The sequence below is a fragment of the Ochotona curzoniae genome, unplaced genomic scaffold (genome assembly GCF_017591425.1).
Source record: "Ochotona curzoniae isolate NIBS_2020 unplaced genomic scaffold, NIBS_Ocur_1.0 scaffold_2453, whole genome shotgun sequence".
NCBI classification, from domain to species: Eukaryota; Metazoa; Chordata; class Mammalia; order Lagomorpha; family Ochotonidae; genus Ochotona; species Ochotona curzoniae.
The window spans coordinates 10,964,539-10,983,525 of NW_024467094.1; the positions used below are offsets into that span (position 1 = coordinate 10,964,539).

Genomic DNA, 18,987 nt, shown 5'->3' on the forward strand with positions numbered 1-18,987 from the left:
AGCCCGGCTCCCGCGCCCCGCCCGCGGCCTCGGTGGCCCTGGAGGGGCCGGGTTTCCGCCCTCCACGTTGTTGTTCCCGATCTGAGCCACGCCCCCCTCGGCCCCAGCTGCGGACGCTTGGCCGTGCCCGCCCTCGCCCCCGGAACGCAGGGTGGCCCCTGGGGTGGCCCTGCTCCAGTTTCCGTCCCTGTCAGGCGCGCATGGACAAAGACACGCGGGGGCAAGAAAGGGAAACAGAAAGATTTGACTTTTCCTGGAAGGGTGGCGAGAAGTAAAAGGGCAGGCCAGGGCAGGACGGCGGGGATCCCGATCGGCGTGCTACCCAAACGTTCCCCCGGTGGCCCCGTCTGCACCCGCGGCTGCGCCCCTGCAGACACTGGCCCTTTAAACGGGAGGCTGGCGGCGCGGGGTGTCCATGTGGAGCTGCTCCATGCCGTGTTGTTCTGCCCGCCCATTGGCCTGCGGCCCGATGACGTCTCCTAATAGGATGCGAACGCACTGCGGGGGGAGGAACGGAGGGAAAACGCGGAGCTGGACGGCGGCTCCGCTCCGTCCGCCGGCGCTCGGGCGGGTTCCCGGCGCAGCTCCGCCCCGGGGCGGGGAGGCCGCGCGGGTCGGGGAGCCGGGCCTCGCGCCAGGCCCTGCCAGCCCCGGGCTTCCCTTCCCCGAGCTGCGCTGGGCTTCCCTGGCAGCCGCGCGGGTCCCGCGGCCCCTGCCGCCCCGCTCCCACCCGGGGCGGAGCCGAGCGGGAAGGCGGAAAGGCGGCGCGCACGGCCGCCCGGCCCCCGCCCGCCCGCGCCCGGGCCACGTGTGCGCGCGCCGGCCCCGCGGGCGGGGGCTCCGGTCCGGGCTTTGGCGGCGGCCCCGGTGTAGTAGCGGGGGCGGCGGCCGGGGGCAGCGCGGCTCCTTCCCTTGTTGTGTGTGTTGGTGCCTCCTCGCCATCTTGTTGCAAAGCCCTTTCTTGTCGGCGGGACTCCCGGGGGCTGCGGGGCGGGAGGCACTGGAAGGGAAAGAGGAAAGGGGAGGGAGAGAGAGCGGGAGGCCGTGGTGCCGCCCTTTTAAATTTTTTTTTTTTTGCATCCATTTTTTTTAATTTGCAAATTTATATTTTGCAAATTTGGGGGAGAGAGACATTGATTTTTTTTTTTTCTTTCCGCCTGTGCTTTTCTCCACCCCCAGCCCCCTGTTGCGGCTCGTGCGGAGCGCGCCGCCCAGCCCTGTCGCCCCCCGGAGGGGATCGCGCCCTCCCGCCGGCCCGCCAGCCTGACCCGTGCCTGGCTCGCGGGCCGCAGCCTCGGCCCCGGCGCGCCCCCGGCAGCTCGCGGCGCGATGAGCATAGAGACGCTCCTGGAGGCGGCCCGCTTCCTGGAATGGCAAGCACAGCAACAACAGAGAGCACGTGGTGAGCGGCCGGGCTGGGTCCCCGGGGCGGCGGGGCAGGGGAGGCGGGTGACCCCGGCCCGCCATGGACACCCCCAACCACCTCCTCCTGCCCGGGCGGCCTGCGGAGCCGGACGTCGCGCGGTTGCCCGCGAGAGGCGCCGCCCGAGGAGGAGCGGTGTGGGCAGTGAGATTAACTAATGAATTAATTAACATGCAGCGAGGGACCCCGCTCCTGCGGGCACCCCCCCAAACCCGGGGCAGCTTCCACGGGGAACTCCTGGGTTGGCAGCAGCGGCCGGGGCGTGGGGGAGGTAGGGTTTGGGGTGAGGCTGGTGCTGCGTAGGGGGGTGGCAGACCCGCGGTGTGTGCGTGCGAGTGTGCATCGGGATGTGCGACGGGGGGCCTCGGGACGAGCGAATGAACGGCGGTGTACACGGGCGTGTGAGTAGCACACGAGTGGGCGTGTGTGTAACGAGCGGGGGGTGGGGATTACTCTACGCCGAGCAGCCAGCTCTCCGTCTCCCTGGCCCCGCGCGCCAGGAGGGTGCGGGGTGGTGGTGGCGGCGGTGCGCTCCCGGCTCATCTACGCGCCGCTCGGGGCGGAGGCGGCCCTTGCAGAATGAAATGACAACGCGTGTCTTATGATCCGGGCCAGCCCCGCCTGACCCCGCCTCCCGGGGCTGGGCTGGGGCTGAGAGCCGGGGTGACCGCGGTGCCAGCGGAAGGGCGCACGGAGCGCTGGGGGGAGCAGCCCCGACCCCCCTGGCTGCGCCCCGCTGTAGCCGGTGTGGAATGTGGCGTGTCTGCGCGTTCCAAACCCGCTCTCGGCTGGAATGTTGCGTGTGCCTGCGTTCCAAGCCCGTTGGTTACACCGGGCGGTGACGTGGGCCGGCCCCGCCCCCGACCACGTGCACGGGGGACACTCCCGCTGGGCACGGCGCTGCCCGGCCCCTCCTCGCCGCCTCGCTCTCGCCGGGGGCGGGGCCTGGGCGGGGCCGGCGAGCGGCCTCGCGCCGGGTTGGGCCCCTGCCCGGGCCGCTGGGCACCCGCCGGGGAGGGCCTTTGCCCTGTGGAGGCGGAGCTGAGCCCACCTGTCGGCCGTCGCCCCGAAATCTCCTGGGTTTTGATCCAGGTTGTTTGATGTGGGGAACCCTCAGAACCGCAGGGACACCAGACATTTGGAGCTCTTTTCCCTGACCCCCAAAACGTCCTCGGCAGGCCTGTCGGCAGGACTCCCGACTGCCCGCCATGTGTTAAGGGGCTAGAGCCTGGCTGGGAAGGAACGCACCCTGGCGCGCCCTCCCCAGGAAGAAGGGATCGAGCTGCCTACTCTCCTTGCGCGCCCTTGTCCGCCAGTGGCCCCAGAAAGAGGCTGAGGAGGGGGACCTCCAGCGCCACAGCCCTGGGGTGCTCTGGAGATCCAGGGACTCCTACCCCCCACCCTAACCCCGTCCCCCAGAATCTCTTTGCCGGGCTGTGGGCGGCGGAGAGTGCTTCGCCCGCCTTCCCTTTCTGTCTGTCTATTGTTGCTTCAGTGATGAGTCATGCAGGAGGTAGTATGGGGGGGTGTGTCTGTGCGCGCGCGCGCCCGCACCCTTGCGCGCTTGTGCGCCCCTGCAGCTGGTGCGGCTGCACGGCAGGAGGGGAGGGGAGCAGCGGTCAGGAGGCGGGGGAGCTGTGGACCTGTAGGGCCTCTCAAGGTCAAGAGTCACTAGAGCTGTGTGAAACCCAGATGCTTGGGTTTTGTGGAGCTGATGAGCTCCCAGGTTCCTGCTTGCCTTTGGGGTCAGGGGCAGGGCCAGGCAGTAGTCAGCGCTGGAGGTGGGCATAGTACCTGTGGCCCAGTGCTGGAAGATAAGTCTGCATGCTGCAGCCGGGCAATGCCTTTGGGTTCCCACTGTGCACCAGGTGCTGTGCCAGGGGCCTGCAGGGTTGAACCTGCCATGGCCTACCCTCCCCTTTTCCTCCTCCTCTGGTTTGCCCCAGGAGGAAGGGAAGACACACACACACACACACACACCGACTCCTCCTACCTTTCCCAAAGTGAGTCAGGCCCAGAAGCTGGAAGGTGATGCTCTGGGTGGTGCTGCCAAGGAACCCAGGAAAGCCTTTCTCTAGGAGGGTGCAAAGGCCTACCCAGTCATATAGCCTCTTGGACCCAGAGGTCTCGGGATGGGTGGGCACTACAGAGCTGAATCTCCTAGCTTTGGCATAGTGGGTCAGGCCCTCTTCCAACAGTTGAATGTCCAGAATTAATTTTCCTTTTCCTCCTGAAGTTCTGGTCCTCTGACCTGGGACAGGAAGAGTGGAGGACAGGGGGTGGCACATGAACCTGTTGACCAGAACTGCCTTGCTGTAGTATCGGCCTGACCACCCTGTCTGAATAGGCATCCTCTTGTGTGTTTCCCTTCTAGCCTCGAGGCTGGGTGTCCTGGCCTAGATCAGACAGTTTGTGCACTTGATGCACCTGACTGACGATGAGTGTGTGTGAGTATGACAGAGAGCAAGAGACAGAAGCACAAACCATTCCGTCGCTCAGCAGGAAGACTTGGCCTGGCCATTCTTAGCCCCTGGGGAACTGACCTGAGCTGGACTCTGCTCTACCTTGGTTGGAGAGGTCTGCTTGGAGTGTCCAAAGCCTCTTGACACAGACTGCAGCCAGGGCCAGTCCTTTGCCTGCCAAGACCCTTGGGAAGATTCCAGGGGGCACAGTGTTCATCCTCTTGGCAGTGGACTGCAGCCTTGGTCCCTGGACCACCCAAAGGTTCACACTAAAGTCCCTGGGGACAGGGCAGCCTCTGGCCCACAGGTGCAGCTGGGTGTTGCTCTGGAGAGAGGCCATAGCTGCTGTTGGCTTGCTTCCCCTCTCCAGGGCACTGGGAGGGGAATGATGGTGAAGGGGCAGGAAGGGTCAGATGCACTGCCCCTTGACTGAGTTGCCCTGTCCTCACCAGCAGGCAAGTTTTCTTGTGCTGGTCCACGACAGAGCTCAGCCACTCCCCCCCCCCCCCTTGAGGCCTCCCAGCATCTGGGAGGCACACCTGCCTGGCTCTGAGGAGAAGGTTGCCATCTCCCAGATGAGCTTAGGAGTTGAGCCTGTGGCTCAGTGCTTAAAGCACTGCTTGGAACACCTGCTTCCCACAGTGGAGTGTTTGGCTGAGTCCTGGCTCCCCTTCCATTCCAGCTTCCTGCCAATGGACTCCCTGAGGCAGCAGCAGATGATGGCTTGGATGCTTGGGTTCCCTGCCACCCATGTAGGAAACCCAGACTGAGTTCCTGGCTCGCGGCTTCTGGTTCCTCTGGCTGTTGTGGGCATCTGAGAAGTGAACCAGTGGTTGGGAGAGCTCTGTCTTTCAAGTAAAGCAGAAATAAATGCTTAAATAAAATAGGAGAATATGGGGTTTGACTTCATTCTGGGTTCCCAGGGCACCTGTCCATGGGACCTGGGACCCGATCTGACCCCGTGGCTGTGGAATGCAGAGCAGTGGCCCCATGGACGATTGGGAATCAGGCCCCCGAGTTTGGAGTCTTTGCCTTAGGGGTAGGTGGGAGCAGTGGGTGGGAGAACAGATAGGGTGCCTGGGTTAGGCCTGAGAAGGGTTCTGTAACTGGTACTTGACTGGCTGTGCCATTGTGGTCTGTAGGGAGTTGGCATGCAGAAAGCTGGCTTTCTCTGTGGCTGTCAGGGCTGGGAGCCGGCATCACTCCTTCCTGAGGTCTGGCTGGCGGGAGACGGAAGAGGCCTCCTGCCCGGCCACCGCTGAACTCTGACCGCTGGGAAGGCAGAAAGCTTCCCCCGGACACTTCCCCCTCCACTTCCTCCTGCAGCTCTCTGTGGGAGGGCGGGCTTGGCGCACTCCTACTTGGTCCTTGGCCAGAGGGCCTCTGGGCTAGTCAGCCTCGTTGGCAGTGTTGCCCCGCACCTGTTAGGAGTGCTTCCCGCCTGTGCCTCTGCTGGGGCACCTCCTGCCAGACGACAGGACTTGCCTGGGGACTACAGCGCTGGGAACCCTCAGGGGTCACACCCCTTCCCTGCTGCCAGCCAGTGCCTGCACACTGAAGGGGTGAATACAGCGTGTGTCTTGTTGCCTTGCTGCACCTCCACTAAGGAGCCCTACTTCTGCCTGCCTCTCTCATTTGTGCTGGTGGTGGTGGGCACTGGGGGGCAGGAGTTATGGATAAATGAGTTCCAGCACCAGAAAGGGTGGAGTGGAATCAAGTGTTTTACTGAGTGGTCCCTAAGGAAAATGGGCCTGGGAGTGGTCAGTGCCTGCCGGTAAAGTGGGGCCCTGGTGAGGCTCCAGGAGGAGTGTGAATGGAGGCAGAATGACTCTTGGGGAGCCTGAGTGGACAGCATCAGCTGCCATACCAGGAGGCTTTGCTCTGTGGCCTCCGAGAGGTCACTGTGGCTCTCTGGGCTTCATTGCCTTCGTGTGTAAAATGAAGGCCCCACCAGCTCCAGCAAGCTCTTGCGGAACCCTGTAGAGGTTCTCCAAGAGAAGCCTCTGCATTTTGTGCATGGGTCCCTGCCCTGCTTTGCCACCCGCTCAGCTGTCGCCTCTGGGCTCTGCAGCCCAGGTGCTTCCAGCTCTCCCTCTCACAGCTTGCTCCACCACCTGCTGCTTCCCCCACACCCCTACCTGGGCAGGCCCATCATTCTGGGTCCTCCTGTGCCCTGCTCCCCAGGGGCAGGCCCAGGTCTGCCTGATCTGTTGTTACGTCCCATGCTCAGGAGCCCACTGTCTGATGGATGGGGTAGGTGTCCGTGACATCTCAGGGCAGCCCCAGGAGTTACCGAGAACTGTCTGGGCTAGGGTCAGAGGACAGGTGATGCTGGGGCCCAGGGCCACTGGCCGGCCCTGCTGACACCCACCCCCCTCTCCCCACCCCACTTTCTCTCTGCGTAGAGGAGCAGGAGCGGCTTCGCTTGGAGCGGGAGCGAGAGCAGGAGCAGAAGAAAGCCAGTAGCCTGGCCAGGCTGGCCCATGCCCTCCCCCTGGAGGAGCCCCGCGTGGAGGCACCGCCCCTGCCCCTGTCTCCGCCAGCACCCCCGCCAGCACCGCCTCCACCACTTGCCACTCCAACCCCACTCACCGTCATTCCTATTCCCGTGGTGACCAACTCCCCTCAGGCACTGCCCCCACCCCCGCCGCTGCCGCCCCCAGCCCAGCCTCTGCCCCTGGCCCCGCGCCAGGCAGCCTTGGTCAGCACCCCTGGAGTCAGTATCAAGGAGCCCACCCCCCTGCCTGCCAGGCCCCAGGTGCCTGCTCCTGTGCCCCTCCTGCCCGACTCCAAGACCACCGTTCCTTCGACCAGTAGTCCCAAGCCTCTGCAGCCACTCCCCACACCCATCCTGACCATAGCACCACACCCTGGGGTCCAGCCTCAGCTGGGCCCCCAGCAGCCACCTGCAGCGACACTTGGGACCCTGAAATTGGCACCAGCTGAAGAAGTGAAATCCAGCGAACAGAAGAAGAGGCCAGGGGGGTGAGTGCGGTGTGGCAGTCGGGGCTGGTGGGATGGAGAGGAGAGCCGGCCACGCTGAGCTGTGTGTCAACGGAAGGGGCTTTGCTGAGCTGGCCCTCCGGAGGTGGACCTTCTTCCTGTGCCTACCTCCTGCCTGGCAGTGAGCTGCCCTGGTCATCTTGGTCTCTGGGGTTTCTGTGTCCTCTGACCCTCTGTGTCACTGGGATTTCCGGCATTTCCATGCCTTTAAACAAAAGCATTGGATTGTGGGCCTCCTGGAAGAGGGCCGGCTGGGGTGGCAGCTTCTGCGAGTGTGGTCGACCCAGTGTGGTCGGTTGGGTGCGATGAAGCAGCCCTCTCACTGCACGGGGAGATTGGCCCTGTGGAGAGGGTGGGTGGGGTGGCGCCTAAGCCGGGCCTGCTTTCTGAGCCCCCCGTCTGGATTTCAGGATCGGAACCAGAGAAGTCCACAACAAATTGGAGAAGAACAGGTGTGTAGGGGTTTGTGTGTGTGTGTGACAGAGACTTTGGGTCAGCCCCGCCCGCTCTCGGGACCCACCCCACCCTTGATCTCCCCCCCAAGCCACCCTCGGGTCCTCCTGCTGCACACTCCACCCCCTCCCCGGCTCCCCTCCTCCCTTCCCTTGGGCGCTGGCTGACCCCCCACTCGCTGCACCCTCTCCCCCAGGAGGGCCCATCTGAAGGAATGCTTTGAGACCCTGAAGCGCAACATCCCCAATGTGGACGACAAGAAAACGTCGAATCTGAGCGTGCTCCGCACGGCGCTGCGGTACATCCAGGTACGGGGGAGGGGAGCGGCCGGCCGCGGCTTCCTCCCCGCTCCGCAGCCCTCCTCCCCGCGCGCCGTCTGCGGCCCCGCCCGCCTCCACGCGGGCGCTGAGCACATGGCCTGGCTGACGTCAGCGGGGCTCCCTGCCCGGGAGGGGCGGCGGCAGGGCGCGTGCGCCCGGGAGGCGGCGCGGCGCTCCCCTCCCCTCCCCCGCCCGGCGCGCCTTGGCCGCCTCGGCGTCCCCGGGGCCTGGGCGCGCGCTCGGGGTACGAACCCGGGGCCTGGGGCGCGCGCTTGGGGTACGAACCCAGGGCCTGGGGCGCGCGCTCGGGGTACGAACCCAGGGCCTGGGGCGCGCGCTCGGGGTACGAACCCGGGGCCTGGGGCGCGCGCTTGGGGTACGAACCCGGGGCCTGGGGCGCGCGCTCGGGGTCCCGTTAGGGGTACGACCCGGGGCCTGGGGCACGATCTGCGTAGGACTCGGGGCTGGTCCCCCGCTCTGTGCGTGTTTGTCGCCAGCGTGGGGAGGGGAGGAGCGCGCGTGGAGAGCGGGCCGGCGCCTCCCCACCCACAGTACCCGGGCGGGAACCGGGTTCAGTGTGGATGTGTGTCGCTCATTGGGGTGGAAAGGATCCTCAGCGTGGTCTCTGTTCTCCCAACCCCTTTGACTCCTGAACGGTTAACACCCTTCGGGGTGCGCGCGTTAGACCTGCGGTTGGAATGCGGCCGTCTGAGGGGGTGACAAATAGCTCGCGGCGAGGGAGGGGGTCCCCGAGGCTTTCAAAATGACGCCTGCCTCTCTCCTGGCCTCGGAAAACGGTCCCTTTTTGTTTTTTTTCCAAGGGGCCCTGCTATGCTTGTGTCCCCTCCCTTTGTGCTATGGCTCCTTCTGCAGTATTGGGGCGGGGTGGGGGGGTTTCTGCCAGATAAGGCAGTTGCCATGGCGGCCGGAGTTTCGGTTTCCCTGGAAACCAGCTGAGGGTTCCGCGAGCCGGGCAGTGGGGGATGGGGCGGGCGGCAGCCGTTAGGGGAATGGGAGGGATTTGGGGCTCCCTGCCGTGTGGGGCGCGGGCGGGAGGAGCCTCGGGGTCTCCCTGCCGGGGCGCTGCGGGGCGTCACAGCCCCTCGCGGGAGGAGCGGCGACGAGCATCACCCCTCGCCCCCCACCCCTCCTCCGCCGCCCGGCGGGGTCACGGCCCTGAGGTAACCGGAGCCGCCCCGGCGCCCTCCCTGCGCCCGCGGACGCGCGCCCTTCCGCCCGCCTCCAGGCCGGCTTCCCGGCGGGGCGGCAGGGGCGGGGCCGAGGCCGCGGATTGGCTAGGCCGGGCTGTGGGGGCGGGGCCCCGGCGCGCGCGGCGGGCGGGCAGTGACGCAGCAAAGCCGGTCCGCGTGGGTGCGCGCGTGCTCCGTGAGGGGCGGGGCCTGGCCTCGGCGCAGGGGGCGGGGCTCCGGGCTGCGCAGACCCTGCTGCGCGGAGAGGCTGCACGGCTTGTTTCTGCTTTTTTTTTTTGTTTTCCCAGAACTTGGGCTTGGGTGTTTACTGATGCTTTTGCAATACCGCCTCTTAGTAAATCTCTGCCCAAGTGCTGTGCTAGTGTTTATGCATCTATAGCTTGCTGTAGGATGATGCATCTTCAAGAAGGGGGTATTAGGGCGCATTGAGATCGCCTGTGCAAATAACTCTCCACACTCCAGACATTAATAGGAATTACTGAGACAAAAGGCAGCTCCGTGGGAACTGGGCTGGGCAGAGAAGTGAGGTGGTTTTCTGTAGGAAGGCAGGCCCTGGTGCTGGTGTTGCAGTCAGAGGCAGAGGAGACCCACAAGAGTTCAGCTTCTCTCTAGCTAGGTCCTGCATCTGCCAAGGAATTGGCGGGGAGCAAAGAAAATGTGGGTCTCCACCCCTGGTGGGTTTGGTTTTGTAGCCAGTTGTAGACCTGAAGGGTTCTGTGCCATGGCAACAGAATTGGGGTAAGGATGGCAAGGCCTGGCCTGGGGAGTTGGGGTAGCAGCTGCTGAAGCTGGCAGAGCTGAGGAGGGTAGGGGGCCCAGCACAGGGCCAAGGCCTGCAGCTGGAGGGGGCAGGACTGTGCCATGTGGACCCAGGGCTCCCATTTTCTGTCCGAAAAGCTGTGGGAGGCAGTAGCTCCCAGCCAGACTTCAGAATGCTTTGGACAGAGTAGAGTGTTCAAAGCTAGCTATGGGGAAAGCTTACAAAGACAGCCAGGAAAGGGAGAAGGCAGGAGGCAAATGGTGCATGCAGGTGGTTGGAAAAGTGGAAATGGGTTTAAAAGTGAAGTCAAGTGAAGTAACGGAGGGGCTTCTAAAAGTGCACGACAAGGATTTGGTCTGTGGCGCACACACTGTCAGCCACAAGGTTTACCTGCTGGCTAGTGGATAACATCAGATGGCGCTTTCAGGGGGAGTGTGTGTGAGAGAAGGGGAGAAACTGGGTGACCCAGGGTGCCTGTGTGATGCCTAGCCTGTGCCAGCAAGGCTATGCAGGCCAGTGAGTGGGGGTTCTGGGGTTCAGAGACAGCAGAACTGCCCCTAGGGAGTAGTCAGGGCAGGGGATCCGGTACCATTTACTCCCTGCGAGGCAGAGGAGCTGTGGCACAGGCCAGAAGGAACTTGCTCTGCTCCCTGCCCTGGGCGGGGCCAGGGGTGAGGGCCAGAACCTTCTGGACTGCGGTCCTCGGTCCCACTTGCAGATCAGATGGGACATGTTGCTGCGATGCGTTGAGGGAGGAAGTCTGAATACCCCAGAGCCAGCGCAGCAGTCCTGTGGTCAGTACCAGACAGAGTATCACTGTGTGGCCTGGTGGTGGGAAAACGGGGTGGGGGGGGGGATGGGGAGTATGTGACACAACAGTCAAAGTGTCCCCTGAACTCCTGGCTTCCCACCCAGCTCCCTCACGCAGCCGGGGCCAGATCTAGCACTGTGGGATTGGGGGGAGTGAATCAACACAAGCTACTTTTCAAATAAATACAAAAGCATAAATTTTTAACAAAACGTGAGGGCAAAGGTGGTACTGGTAAGGCCTTAACTGGGGGACAGGAAGGAGGTTGGACTCAGACAGGGGGCACTGGGAGGGCAGCTGGGGGGCTCTGCTCCTGGCTATGCCTGTTGCGGACTGGGCAGGCAGCAAGGGCAGGAGCCTCTGCCCCAGGTGGTGCAGTCGCTGGCCAGCCTGCCCCAGGAGCGGCTGCCTGCAGGAGCCGAGTGCAGAGTCCAGAGAGCCTGAAGACCAGAAGACTGTGTGGGAGGAACCTGAAGGAGGGGTATGGGCTGGTCCTTGGGTACTGCTGCTGATCCTCATGACGAGGGCAGTTGGGGACCAGCTCACAGGGGAGCAGTGCCCGCAGCTGGGGCCAGGGCCTGGAGGCAGCATGGGTAAGGGAGTTCTCAGCCACCTGATGGCATCAGTGCCGCAGAACAGGGCCCTCCTGGAAGGCCTGGAGGAAGGACAGTGGTCTCATGAGGGCACAAAGCTGTTGGCATGCCAGGAGCCATTTCTTGATGTCCTTACAGCCTAGGAACAGGTATAGCAGTGCGGCACAGCCTGGGGGACTCCCGGGGGGCAGCAGGCAGGGCCAGGAAGAGAGATGGGAGTAGTGTGTGGACAGACTGGTGTAAGGAGGCCAGGTTGGCACTCCTGGCAGTAACTAGGAGGCTGGAGGACAAGCGCACCTGCTCTGCTGGTCAGGGATAGAGGCAGTGTGTGGGGATGGCACCCAGAGGGGCTCACAAAGCAAGAGGGGGAGAGAAGGAAGGGAGTGTGTTCTAAGGAGGGTGGCTTGTGGCCTGGTGAGTGCCAGAACAGTGTGAATGGTGGTGGACGCCTCGCACATGACCATGACCCAGGACCTGGAGGAGCTGGAAGGAAGGACATGGGGCGCGAGGACCTTGGCAGTGAGGTGGGGGGAGCAGGGAGGGGACCTCCTCTTGTCCTCCTGGGGTTGAGGCTGACCTGGCTCTGCACTTTGAATCTGCTGTCCCCGGTGCTGGTGGCCAGCATGGTCCCCGTGGGCCAGCTGAGGTGGTGTGGAGAGAGGGGTTCAGTGGCACCCTGGGCCACGTGGCTGCTGCTGCACTCAGGGTGTGCCATTGTGCCCCGCCCGCCCCACAGTCCCTGAAGCGGAAGGAGAAGGAATATGAACATGAGATGGAGCGGCTGGCCCGGGAGAAGATCGCCACACAGCAGCGGCTGGCGGAGCTCAAGCACGAGCTGAGCCAGTGGATGGACGTGCTGGAGATCGACCGCGTGCTCCGGCAGACGGGCCAGCCCGAGGACGACCAGGCCTCCACTTCCACGGCCTCCGGTGAGCCGGTGTCCCTTGCACCCCACAGTCCAGCCACCAGGTTCTCACCTGACAGCTAGGACACCCCCACGCCCCAGCTCCAAACCGGACCCAGACCACCACCACCCTCCCACCCCACCCTGGCCTTCAGAGCCTGCAGCCACCGGCCCCTGACCTGCTCTCTGTCCTGTGTTCCCCTGCAGAGGGTGAGGACAACATAGACGAGGACATGGAGGAGGACCGGGCAGGCCTGGGCCAACCTAAGCTGAGCCATCGTCCTCAGCCAGAGCTGCTGAAGTCTACCCTGCCACCCCCCAGCACTGCCCCTGCGCCTCTGCCGCCGCACCCCCACCCCGTGGCCCTGTCTCCTGCCCACCTCCCTGTGCAGCCGCCGCAGCAGCAACCGCCACCCCCAGCACAGCAGAAGACCCCTCTCCCTGCGCCTCCCCCTCCGCCAGCCGCCCCTGCCCCGGCCCAGACGCTGGTGCCAGCTCCAGCCCACCTCGTGGCCACAGCCGGGGGTGGCTCCACAGTCATCGCCCACACGGCCACCACTCATGCCTCAGTCATCCAGACTGTGAACCACGTGCTACAGGGGCCAGGCGGCAAGCACATCGCCCACATCGCACCCTCGGCCCCCAGCCCTGCTGTGCAGCTGGCTCCTGCCACGCCCCCCATCGGCCACATCACCGTGCACCCTGCCACCCTCAACCATGTGGCTCACCTCGGCTCCCAGCTGCCCTTGTACCCACAGCCCGTGGCCGTGAGCCAGCCCGTGGCCGTGAGCCACATCGCCCACACCCTCTCGCACCAGCAAGTGAATGGCACAGCTGGGCTAGGGCCCCCGGCCACCGTCATGGCAAAGCCAGCCGTGGGGGCCCAGGTGGTGCATCACCCCCAGCTGGTGGGCCAGACAGTGCTGAACCCAGTGACCATGGTCACCATGCCCTCCTTCCCGGTCAGCACGCTCAAGCTGGCTTGAGAGTGAGGCTGCTCAGAGGCCCCCAGTCGGGGCAGGGAACTGACCTGTTCTCTACTCTCCCACCCACCAGCTCCATACATTCCAGCCAGGCCCAGGCCCTCCCCATCCATGCCCACCCCCAGGCCTCCCAGGGGTAGGGGGTGCAGAGACTCTGAGCCAGGGGAAGAGAGGGGCCAGCCGGGCAGCTGGACACAGGGCAGAGGGTGACCCTGCTGCACTAGCACCTGATGGAGTGGCAGGATGCTGCGGGGAGCTGCCGCCTGTGTAGCTTAGTCTCAGCTCCCCTCCCTGCCACACACCTGGTGCAAGCAGACATGGACATGAACGGAGTGACCTGACGTCTCCCTGCCCCGCCTGCCTTCCCATACTGTTGCTGCTGCTGCTGTCGCTATATGCCTGAGCCTCGGGGATTTGCGCCCAGGCCTGCACGAGGGGAACAGGAGAAGCAGGGCCAAAGCTACCTGCTCCAGGAGTGGGGGGAGGCCTGCCTTTGGCAGGTGGCAGATCCCAGGCAATGTCTGAGCTGGAGTCCCACCCCCGCGGGTGGGTACGCAGAGTCCTTCCTGTAGGAGGTACTGAAAGCGGTTCTCTCCAGTCCCAGCAGTAAAGGAAGCCCAAGCTGAGAGACTTCTGACCTCAGGAGGGCGGGGTGGGGGTGGGCAGGAAGAGCTTGGCTGGTCTGCCCCGCCTCCACCCTCTCCCTGCTGCTCTGGCTCTGGCTCAGGCCCTGGGATAGGGAAAGCGGCAGGGTGCCCTGCCCTGTGGGCACCTGCTACAGCTGAGGAGACCTGGACTGGCACCTGGTCTTGGTTTCAGCAGCCATCTTGTACAGGCATCAGGAAGTTAGATCCTGGAGCTTGGCCAAAATGTGGCACGTGTACCCTGCCCCCACCCGTCAGGCTCTGGGGCCCCATGGAGCAGGCCCCAACCTTGGGGGTGTTGGGAGCGGCTGCTTCCACTCAGCCTCTGCCTCTGTCATTTCTTCCCCTGAGAGTGTTCCCCTTCTCCCATGGGCAGTTTTGAGGGTGCCCCCTCGGGTGGGGGCTGCAGAGTCCCACCCTTCCCTCTGAAAGTGGGTCCTTAGTTGGCCGAGGACATGGCTGAGTGAGGGGTCCTGACTCGAGGATGCTGCTTTCCCAGCCCCGGCCTAGGCAAACGTGGGTATTTATTACAAGTGGCCTTGTGTCAGACACACACTCAATACACACACCTGCACACACTCAGCACCCCACTGGACACACACTCACCAGTGGCCTTTCAGGGTGGGGGAGGAAGCGAGTGACCCCAGGTGTGAAGTTAGTTCACAGGCTGGGCTGGATTGGGTGGTGGTGCAGAGGGGAGCGGTAAGGACCCCGGGGGTCCTTGAGTCGATTCTCCCTGCTGTCAGGAATGCTTTTTGATCCCCCACCTGGTCCTTGAGCCCAGCCAAGGGATTCCTTTCCTCACCCCTCTCTCCTGGGAGTCGGGTCAGGAGCTGTACCCCAACTCCTGTGGGATTCCCCTCCACCACCTCCAGTAATATCCCAGCTCTAGGACGGCTGTTCCCCTGTGACAATGGCAAGGACAGAAGCCTGACAGCACAGTCAGGGACAGTCCAAGCAGCCTTGTCCGGGTGTCCCCCTACGTCCCTTTCCTCATTGACCCTGAGGCCAGTTTCAGAGTTGAAGCTGTCGTGGTAGCCGGGCGCCCCTCGGGCCAGCAGATACCTCATCAACTCCCCACATCCCCACCCCTTCTCCCCGCCCCCCGGTAGTGGGGGCTTCCAGATTAGTGCCGAATGACTATGTCCAGATTGGTGGTGATGATGGGTGTTGTTGCTGTTGTGTTGTCGTTGTTGGTGAATGCTGTGCCGCTGTGTGCCCGAGTGGGCGGCCACCACCCAGCAGGACTGCCTGCACCTTCCCCCCTTGTCCTTCCAGCCTGGGACACACAACACACACACACACATCTTACCTCTCATGCGTGTTTTACCTGTTGATGTTCAGAGTGGCTCACTGCTGGGAGTCTTTACCTTGGGGGAGGGGGAGGTTGGTTCCTTGTGGGGGCCAGAGAAGGGCAGGGAATGCCTGGGGAGAGACGGGGGTTGCCACAGCCCCCGCTTCTCTCCAGGAACAGCTTCTTCCCCCCACCGTCCCAGGGTCCCAACCCCCCCAAAGAGGTGGCCCTTGTTTACAGTGAGGACTCGGTCACTGTGTCTCCGTTTCCTGAAATATAAACGTAGTGGCCCCAGACTGTAGATTTTTATGTGTTTGGATACATCTGCTGTGTGGGAAAAAACAAAAAAGACTAAAAAAAAAAAAAAACCCTAATTTTGTACATATTGTATTTTTACTATTGAACTGTATTCTAGTGGCTGTTCATGCTCCAAGACTTTAGGTATTGAGACATGAATACTACCCATGTTATAAGCACTTGCCTGGAATAAAATATAAAACTGAAATAAACCTGCACTGAAACCGAGACTGAGCCGCGAGCCTGCAGCCTCTAGGTCCTTCTGTTGCCAGGGTGCCCTGGGGGGAAGCGCAGCTGCGGGGACCTGGGTCTCTAGCCGCCTCCCTGCTGGAGGATTCTAGAGAAAGCCAGGGTCTCCCAGGTCTGATACCAAAGCCTCAACAAGTTCTCCAAAGTGCACTTGGGCTCTTGTGCCTTTGTCACAATGGCTTATACTTCCTCAAACCATCTTCACACATATTATCTTGTTTCATCTTTAACAACAGCCCAGTGAAGTAAACAGAGCCAAGAACCAGCCTTATTCTGGCAGATAAGGAATCGGGCGTGAGGTGGCCCAGTGACTCGCGAAGGTCACACGGCTGGCTAGCCCAGGACCTGATTGATGCTGTGGTCACATCACTTCTTCCCCTAGCATTCGTCATTCCTGGCCACAGGCCTGTGTACATGGCTGAAGGGAGTGGCCCCGGACCTGGGCCCGAGGCTTGGAGTCAGGACCACACAGGCATCTGGGCCAGAAGTTGGAGGGCAGCCAGCCATGTTCCCAACATGTCCCTTCAGAGGCATCTGGCCTGAGAGCAGTTGGAAGTGGCAGGAGGGTGGGGGCTGGAGGCTGCCACCTCTTGTCACTGTTACTTCCCCCATTATACCGTTCCTCCTCGCAGTCCCAGCAGAGGAAACCGACTCAGCTGCTGTGGGGATGGGTGTGGGGTGTGGCGCCCACCCATGTCTCAGGCTCCTTTGCTGAGGAAGGGTGGGGAGTGTTGCCCCTCGGTACTGGTGAGACAAGGGCTCTCTCTACTGGTAACGCTAGAAAGAGGTTGGGGAAGTCCCCTGCAGCGGCCCACTGGCGCCACCTGGGGGAAGTGCCAGGTGGTGCTGGCTGTCATCTGAAAGTTGGCACCATCTTATGTGTAGGTGGATGTTCCCTCACACACAGGCTGCTCCTGGAAGGGTCCTGAGGCTACTGGGGAACAGCAACACGCAGGATAAGCCCCGTTACAGCCATTTCCCAGCTCCTACCTGTGGACATAGAAGGTAATTTTCCAGGGTGCAAGTCTGCTGAGATGGAAAGTTCTGGAGTGGACAGGAAGCCCCAATCCCTAGCAAGCCAGTGTCCTCTGGGACCTGAAAACAGGTAAAGTCCTCCACCGGAGCCACAGGTGATGTGATGATGATACCAGGGTGGGGACAGGCTCCTGGAGATGAGGGGGTCTCCTACCTCCCTTTTCTGAGGCTCCCCCTATCCCCAGCCCAACTGACTTGGCATCTCAGAGACTTGCCAAGCTGGGAGTCACGTCAGCAGGGCAGGGTCTTGGCTCACTAGCTGGAGGACCCAGGAGACCCGTGAACTCCAAGTTCCTGTTCCTCAGGAGGATGGGGGCGGGCTGGGGGCAAGGGCCGGAGTGTCAGGAGTGCTGAGTTCTGGCCAGCCTTCCTGAGCAGCCCCTTGTTCTCATTTTGCCACCCTTCCCCAGGGGGCTGGCCCTCTTGACTGACTGTAGAGCTTATCAATTCCCCACACGCTCACTCGGTGTCCTGTGCCTGTCCCACAAGCAGCTCCCAGAGCCTCAAGTGTTGCCAAATACTGTTTTTATTGGTTGCTTACATGGAAGAGTATAATTTGAGCCAAAAAACAAAAAAACAAAAAACAGACACTCTGCTCTTCACAAGACCACTGAGTCACTAAGGCAGGCACACGAAGGCCACCCGTGCTTGGTGGAGGCCAAGGACTCAGGAATGATGGGGATAAGCAGGGGGTGGGCTTGCCCCCAAACAGGCCGTGCAGCACCCAGGGGCAGGACCAGGCTGGGCAGGCTGTGTCTGCTGGATGCACAAGAGCTGGGCCTGTTCAAGTCTGCCAGATCTTGGTGACTGCTGGGCAGATGTGCTGGCTGTGGTGGGGCAGTGCAGGGCATGAGGATGGCAGAGCAAGCGACATGCCTGGGCCCTGGGTCAGGAGCTGTACTCTTGCTGGCAGTGGGTGCGGTTCCTCCAGGGGAGGGGCCAGGCCCTAAGGCCTGTCTACCTGCTGAGAAGCAGAGCTGGCCTTGCTCCAAGGACAGAAGGCAAGAGGCAGGCACCCCCAGCTCCCTTGGCCCCAGGGTCTCAGAAGGTGCCTGGGAGAGGCCAGGTGCTATCCTGGAGATGCCGGTCCCATCCCCGAGAAGAACCCGATGCCTCTGCCCCCCTCCAGAATCACCCCGGGGTCCCTCAGGGGCACATGCTGCTGCGGCACGGCACATCATCTGGCTGGCAACAGTTACTGACATGGTCATCAGAGATGTATCTAATGCATAAAGCGGGGAGGGAGGGGAGAGGGACAGTGAGGCTGTACAGATGCCCGTGGGTGCATTGCACAGTGTGTAGGAGGTGCGGAGAGTCACCTCAGGTGGCCAAAGGCAGTGGCATTGCTGCTGAGGTGGGCTGCTCACACCCTGGCCCAGATCTCCTGAAAGGCAGCCCCGGTCTGCGGTCCCAGTTGGGATCTGATCTAGCTGCACCAGCAGGGGCCTTGAAAGCCGCTTAGAGCAGCCGCATCTCGGAATCTCTGGACCCATGCAGCTCCTGCTAGGAGCAGCCATAGTCGCTGACAGCTCCAACCCACCCTTGCAGAGACAGTGGGGGAACAGTGCAGACTGAGGCTGTGGGTGGCAGTGGGGCTGTTCCCAGCTGTCTGAGACAGGGACAGAGTGGTTGATCCCCAAGGTGACAGACAGGGACCCCGAGGCTGACCCCTCCTGCCACAACCTGAGGGCTCCTTGGACCCTGACATGTCCTGCAAGGCCAGCACTACCTGGAGTCCGATCCCAGGCTCATAATAACTTTGTTTGCAACAGAGTGGGACATGCCGGCAGGCGGGGGCGGCCGGGGGCCAGGGCAGTCTGGGTTGTGTGGCCCCACCCCTACCCAGCTGGAACCCGGTCGTTGCGAAGCTGCCTCCTGGCACAGCCCTCACTTGTTCTCAATGAGCATCTGCACCTTGTGCACGAGGTCTCGGGCGATACGCAGAATCTCCTGGGCGTCGTGACGCTCAGCCCATTCTGGGGAAACACGGATGACTGAGGGATGGCCCGGGGAGAGGGTGGTGGGCTGAGAGGAGCAGTGCACTGAATACTCTGCTGGTCCCAACCAAGGGAAGGGACCCCTCCGACTCCACCAGGGTCAGGAGCCGAGACCCCCGCAGCCTTGCTGGACACAGCCAGGTGGCCGGGCCTGCACGTACCGTTGAAGAACTTGATGATGTCAGTGAAGTCCATGTTGTTGTCGCGGATGATCTCTCGGTAGGCCTCCACCAGGGCCAGGGCGATGAACAGGACAAAGTGCTCCGAAGAGATATGCCTGGCTGCCCAGATCACCTCCCACACAGCAAACACGTCCTCGTACAGCAGCTCTGGGGACAGTAAAGGGCTGTGCTCCGTCCCCAGTCCCAGCCACACGCTACCTGTAGGCACCAGGCTGAACCAGGCGGTGAGGCTGAGCGCCAAGGGCCCTGCCCTGGATCAGCCTGGTGACATGCGGCCTCAGGCCTCTGTGGCCAGAGACTCCAGCTGTCCCTTGGCCACAGCCCTAGCTGGGATCCTGCAGACCCCACACCTGCTCTTGATTTGGCAGC

The 18,987-nt window shown here is 62.8% G+C and overlaps 2 protein-coding genes across 3 annotated transcripts in view; one reads left to right on the top strand and one right to left on the bottom strand.

The window, feature by feature from the left end:
- Positions 1–1,104: 1,104 nt before the first annotated feature.
- MNT (MAX network transcriptional repressor) lies at positions 1,105–15,383 on the top strand. The gene is made up of 6 exons (XM_041000829.1): positions 1,105–1,402; positions 6,291–6,870; positions 7,299–7,340; positions 7,538–7,649; positions 11,770–11,962; positions 12,145–15,383. Exons 1-6 carry the CDS (start codon positions 1,330–1,332, stop codon positions 12,921–12,923), a joined length of 1,779 nt encoding a protein of 592 aa, XP_040856763.1. The 5' UTR covers positions 1,105–1,329; the 3' UTR covers positions 12,924–15,383.
- A 2,845-nt stretch (positions 15,384–18,228) lies between these two features.
- SGSM2 (small G protein signaling modulator 2) overlaps positions 18,229–18,987 on the bottom strand; it is a 32,323-nt gene continuing 31,564 nt past the window's right edge. For both annotated transcript variants that reach the window (XM_041001283.1, XM_041001282.1), the window contains 2 exons: positions 18,598–18,765; positions 18,229–18,415 (listed from right to left, as the gene is read on the bottom strand). In XM_041001283.1, the coding sequence (XP_040857217.1) occupies positions 18,327–18,415; positions 18,598–18,765 (257 nt within the window). In that variant the 3' untranslated portion in view covers positions 18,229–18,326. The remainder of the gene's footprint in view (positions 18,416–18,597; positions 18,766–18,987) is intronic.